Source organism: Poecilia formosa, unplaced genomic scaffold (assembly GCF_000485575.1).
Source record: "Poecilia formosa unplaced genomic scaffold, Poecilia_formosa-5.1.2 Scaffold202, whole genome shotgun sequence".
In the NCBI taxonomy this organism is placed as follows: domain Eukaryota; kingdom Metazoa; phylum Chordata; class Actinopteri; order Cyprinodontiformes; family Poeciliidae; genus Poecilia; species Poecilia formosa.
In genome coordinates this window covers 935,427-941,944 of record NW_006800141.1, presented here as the reverse complement: position 1 = coordinate 941,944, position 6,518 = coordinate 935,427, and the positions used below count along the sequence as shown (strand labels likewise).

The following is a 6,518-nucleotide window of genomic DNA, read 5'->3' as shown; positions in this document are numbered from 1 at the left end:
TATTATTATTTTCTCTATGCATTAACTCTGAAGTCCCACCTGAATTCTCTTTTACTTAACTAAAACACTTTAACTTTCACAAATTAGTTTATTTTGTCTCGTGAAATATTTCCCAGGATTTATTTTTTTCCATATTTCATCTGAATCAGTTTGATGGCGACATGCCATTTAAAGTTTAGTATTCATGTTTGAGTGGATAAATTACTAAGAGGAGGGTCAGAGTTGTATTCATTTAAAAACATTTAGGTGTTTTCTAAATTTTTTTCATTTCATTTTTTTCCCCAAGGAGAAATTTGTCGTAAGAAGGGAGGTATTTGAATGAATAGGAAGGCCTACAAGCACAAAAATGAGTATTTTAACCTTTACCGGAGGCTCAGATTTAAACAAAAACAGTTCAGCAGCTTTTGGGCTGTGTCTCTTGCTCTCCTTTTTTGATTAACCTACACATTAAAAGCACATTTTCGAGGATGAAATTGGATGGGGATTTGGAGACGGATGCATAGTATTTCATCCACCTCTCTTTTCAGGGCCTCGCTTTGATCTGCCTTGTTTGAATGTGAGCGTTTATGAGGCTCCGCTGTCCTTTTTAGCTTCGCATTTGATTCATTTGCCATATTTAAAATATGCCGCTCGGCTTTACGTTTTAGCCACAGTTATAACAGACGATTTTGCCGAGCTGACTTTGATAGTCATTTTGCCACAGTGGTCAGTTCAAGTTTCAAACTGTGCTTTGATGTAAGCTTACACAGTCTGTACACTACTGTCATCCGCCTGCGGGACATAGAAAAGTATTATATCTCTGACAGAACAGTTTTTTTTCTCCTCTGGTGGGTTTTAAACCTATTAGAAAATATGTGCATTAGCGCCATACAAATATATAGAATAACATACAATATATAGAATTACATGTAACTGCAAATTACAACAAATATTGTTACTGAAGTGAACATTTTTTAGTTTAGTTTCATTTTGTCTATCTTTGAACAAAACAATATTTTCTAAATCATTATATTACTGTAACTTTATAGCACTTAAAAGGACTTATCAGCCCTTTCAGGAGACACTCACAGAATAAATGCAATTGAATGCACACTATCATTTATTCAGGAAATCTTCTGATCATTACATTTCTCTGGTATATTAGTCCGTTCACTCCAGGTGTTTAGTGTGTCATTGCCATTAAGGGAAAATTAGGTGTAACAATGTGTTAATTAAGAACAACCTTTGAAGATTTCTATAAAGTTATTTGATCAAGCTACCATAGTAGATTGCATTGTTCATTTTAAGTTTGATCTTAAGGTGCTTTTGCTGCTTTTTTTTTTTTTTTTTATTGGTCTTTGCTTTATTCATACCCTTCAGAACGCTCTGTTCTTTCTTCTGTTTGAAAACAAAGTGAGAACTAAAACTTATAATGAGGCGTCATTTCATTTTACGGCTCTCACATGTTGCTTTTGAAAGCAAAATAAGCCAGTATTGCTCTTGTGAAGCTTTATTTAATCTGGCTTTTGATTGTTTCATAATTAGTTTGCAATATTTTTATTCATTTACTAAACATTTCTACCATATTTTGAATACTTATTATCTATTTGATTAGTGTTTTATTTGCCATTGTTTTACATTTTATCACAGACATTTTTATCTTCATTTAATGGGGCAACAGTGGTAGGAGTTTATCCTGTAACCGTTGGGTTGCTGGTTTGAACCAGAGTTTTTTATGTCTTAGTTGGACAAGATGCTTCACCCAGTAGGTTGCCCTCCTACTGGACAGTACTGGCTACTGTCCAGGAGGACCATCAGCGTTTTAATGTGTGCGTGAATGAGTAAATGCAGTGCAAAGTGCTTTGGAGTTCTCAGGACTTGACAAAGTGCTATACAAGTAGAGGTCATTTACCATCTTTGTTTTGTATTTATGGTTTTATAAGCAAATAAAACAAACATACAAGGGCCATTTATACCATTCTATCATTTTTGAGCTTCTATTCCCATGTGTTGAGCATTGTGGATTTGAGTAGTTAATAATTCTTTACTAATTGTTGTCCTAGAAATGGACCCTCCAAAGGAACTGGCGGTCTCAGATGTGACGGAGGATTCAGTGACCATCTCTTGGATCAAGCCACTGGCTCCCTTTGAATATTATAAGCTCTCCTACCAGTCAGCCAGAGGTAGCATGCGTTACGTTTCATCACGCTGTTTGAACTAAGCAGGTTTTAATTTTGTGAAATTCACTATATTAATATATGGAAATCACGGTGGTGTTTCTAGCTACAGTTAAATTAACACGGCATTTGCTTTCTTACACAAGGTACATTTTGTGCTGGCACACTCTGTTACACAGTGTGTTATAGCAATTAATCATGACATTTTATCAGTCGGCTTTAATTGAATTTTAAATTAAAATTCCATACTGATCAGCAATTCATTCCAGATAGCAGCCGGTTACACGGTACACCGTGTATTAAATGTGGGATAACAGCGGGGCCTAAGATTTCGTCATTTCTTGTGCCTGCTTCAGGTCGAGTGGACAGCGAGATGATCGACAGCGATGTGACAAACTACACCTTGTCTAGTCTGTTTCCTGCCACAGAGTACGAGATCAGCCTCAATGCTGTCAGAGGGAGTCAAGAGAGCAGACCTGTCACCACGTCTGTCTTCACAGGTAGCCGCTAACAGTCAATAAGAACACCCACAACACTGTGCGCAGGACAGACAGTGGCGGTGCTGTTTTTTTTTTTGTTTTTTGTTTTTTTTTAGCGCATCATTCTTTAATAAGATTTATTTAAACAGAACATTCTAAAAGGAGCCAGAAAATGTGTCTTAGTTTTTCAGAGTAAAACGTGAGGATGTGCTGATCGGCTCCATCAATGCGACTAAATGCATGAAAAATCACTGATTGTAAAGGGCAGTAAAATAGCCCACAACAGTTTAGCCGTATTACATTAGCTTTGGTATTATGTAGCACTTAACTTACTCACCAATATGTTTTTTTTTTAATATTTTTGTTTTCGTTTTACTACAGTATCTGTTGTTCTTAATAGCTACAGATATGTTGATATGCTGTTTTGACAGTGAGTAGCTTTAGTGTGTGTTTTAATGTCTGTGTAGGATTCAGAACATCACCACCCTGCTGTCAACCGTAGCGCAAAGGAAAACGCACCTTGACTCTTTTTTTTTAATTTTAAATCAGTAATTGTTTTCAATATCTGCTTGTATTAGCCTTCATTAGCCTGTATCTCTATTTTAATATTTCTTTTTCTGAAATGCTTTATTGTTTCTTGTGCTTGCTTAACTCATCTTCCATGTAAATCCAGGTGATGCTCAGAAGGTCGCTCAAAAACCAGAGTGATTCTGTCTATGGTGCCAAATTGGCCTCTCAGCAGACAAATGCTTCATGGTGATGTTTATTAAAGGGATCGAAGAGTAGGCCTCAAACACTGCTTTTGAGTAATTGTCTTATATATTGTGGAGCTAAGACTGTGTAACTGCGGGGAAACTTTTAAACAAATCACGAGAAACGGAACAAACTTTTGACAAAATGAACCATTAACCATAATTAACAGTGTTAATTAGGCGACCCGACCCCAGATAAGCGGCAGAAGATGGATGGATGGATGGATGGATGGATGGATGGATGGATGGATGGCAGTGTTTTGGTAGTATATGTAATAAATTCAAAAATCTCAGGATTTAACACTTAAAACAAGATTAAGATAAGAAACTTAAAAATGTTCATATGTAATTTTCTTTTCTGATTACTATGACCATTTTCAAGCTACAACAAATGTGACTTAATTTGCAAGAATAATCTGGGATTTCATTCTTTGCTGGACCATCAGACCAATTTGTCCTGTGCAACTGGGTTTCATGCAAGAGTTTGCACAAAGATGTCACATAAAATATAAGATACAGCTGACACTGTAGAACTCTTTCCTGGAGCAACAGATGAAAGTGTCCATACCACGATTCTGTAATTGGTTACCACCTCCCAGCTCCATCTCACTCTGAGCCATCACTCTTGCTGCTTTCTCCCCTCACTTATCTCTTTATCCATTTTACTCTCTTCGATCTTCCGGTATAACTGTCTGTCTCTGCCTTTTTCCCTCTTCCTTCATCTCTCTGTCTTATGTTTCCTATTTATTTCCTTCTCTCTTTTCTTAATCCTACCTTGTCTGGGTCTTGCTGTACTATTTTTTTTTCTCTTTTGTACATGTGAAGGTTTTTCGCTTTGAAATGAGGTGTTAGTCACAAATCAGAAGAACAAAGGACATCCTATTTGCCTTTGTAAAGCTATTCTCGAAACCAAAGAATAGCACAGTGGCTCATTGTTGCTTGATAACATATACTGTTTGATGAAGGAACATTTCCAGCACTCAGATACATTTCTATCAGCTAATTCTTTCAATAATTCCAGTATGCTTGCATTGAGCAGAGTCGTTGGGACTTGCCTGAAAAGAACATAACTCTAAAGTCAAGTTTGTTAGAAGTGGTAAATAACATTTTCTTCACATAGCACAAGGTTCAACTGGGGACAATTTTGCTCTCCACAACAATACATTAACAGGGGATTGGAGGAGTAATCCAGCCTTACCCCAGCCGAGTATTTAATGACTTGAAAATCACAGCAGTTTCAACATAACTCGCCTTCATAATTAATTATTGTGGAAAAGGTTGAAAATAGCAGCCAGCCACTCTTTGTTTTGCTAAAACGGCAGGTTCTTTTAATCTAACATGAAACTCCTGACATTAAACATAGACAATGTAGCAATTTGTTTAAAGGGATTATAACTGTACTCGCAGTGTGAAGACCTCTCACTTTTCACAACTCAAACATCTTAATCAGCCACCTTTTTAACCAGCAAAGTAAAAGTATTTTTTTTTTTTTATTTCACTAGACCTGCTGAGATTCTAGTTCTTCTAAAAACCACCTGAAAGGTTTATTTTAACTCGATGTCAGAAGACCCTTTCAATGACAAGATACTTAAAAAGGCTTCGCTGTTTGAACCAATTTCTAATGTACTCACAGAAAAGTAGTTGAATGTCAGGAACAATTTATTTTAAATAACTTTGACTTCTGGCACTTTTTCACGTTGTGTATGTAAAATACTGAACAATTATTACTGTAATATAGCCAAATAATATCAGAAGGCAATGCAAAGATTAGATTTTTGATTTACAACCCAATTAAAACAGAACGAAGTGACTGAACAGGCTAAACACTGTTGGAAAATATTGATAGTATTTCATTATTCAGATCTTTTTATGAAACACAAAACATTTACTGTGGTGTTCAATAAGCATCACTACGCAGCTGTTCATCTGTTGCAAATTATATAGATATATTGGTGATTTTATATCGAATGCACTCAATTTTACTTGAGAGTCATTGCCGCTTCATGTGATTGTTATTGACAGCATTTAGGGAGTCTTTTGTTTCGGACTGAACATGTACTTGATGCGTGACTACCTGGAGAGCTTAAAGATGACATTGCATAGCATCATAATGGTACTTATTGTTATTTTGGTCATAATGGTTATATTGTTAGTCAATATCGCCATGATGTGTTTGTGCAACGTCGTAGTTACCTTAATGAACAAATAGCTACATGACGGCATAATGTGCAATATCTTATATTATTGTACAAAGGGATTGTAGGCATACATAATCGTTTACATAACCCTGAGGGATTTTAGTGTTAACATTGCTTTATAAAACTTTAGTGTACAACTTTTACAACTACTACAATCTAAATCACATGGACAATATATATTGTGACATAAAGAGAACCGGACAAATGCAACATACAAAATAACATTTGAAACACAAGTGAGAAAATACTGAAGAAAAGAAAGCAGAAACATTTTTACTTTTTTGTTTTTGGTAGAAAGCAGCAAAGCTTATTTCAGGTCATTTGTGTCCCTCGTGTGTTGCAGGCCCAGTGAAAGCTGTCATCCTTAGCTAGAGCACTCCAACATATAATTAAGGATGGGACATGTATTTTTTTTTTAAGTGCTCTATAATCATCAGAATAGCATTTAACAAAATAACAGTCATGTCAGTCACACTGTAAGATTTTATAATAATCCCAGGCTTTTAGGCGATACTTAAATTAATGTCATGGTGGGGTAATAATTATCTGCTGATAATTGTGCAGTTAAAAAGTGCTTTAGGCTCAATTGGCTCTACACCAGGGCGTAACAGAGAAATCTGCTGTAATAACAGGTCATGTCTCACATTTCACATTGATCTATTAGCAAGCATTTTACTTCCACATGCAGTGTATTTACCATAAAAAATCCTAAATCGGCAGGTTTCCCTGCAACTCCCCACGGCGCAGCTCACATACTGGGTAAACATGGCTGCTGCAGCAGGTACAAATATTTGACTTTTCATGGTAGGAGTGTTGGGTTGATACCACAAACACCCCGTATGGCTCAGGGATTAACATGGAGTACATGTTCACATAGTGATAAATCACTTTTTTGTTTCATTAAAAAGAGGCGGTGCAGAGAGGAGCGATTGT

General features: G+C 36.1%; 1 protein-coding gene across 8 annotated transcripts in view; it reads left to right on the top strand.

The window, feature by feature from the left end:
- The window catches only part of tnr (tenascin R (restrictin, janusin)), a 174,691-nt gene that overhangs the window by 134,889 nt on the left and 33,284 nt on the right, over window positions 1-6,518 (top strand). For all 8 annotated transcript variants that reach the window (XM_016679108.1, XM_016679106.1, XM_016679107.1 and 5 more), the window contains 2 exons: window positions 2,043-2,162; window positions 2,513-2,656. In XM_016679108.1, coding sequence (XP_016534594.1) covers window positions 2,043-2,162; window positions 2,513-2,656 — 264 coding nt within the window. The remainder of the gene's footprint in view (window positions 1-2,042; window positions 2,163-2,512; window positions 2,657-6,518) is intronic.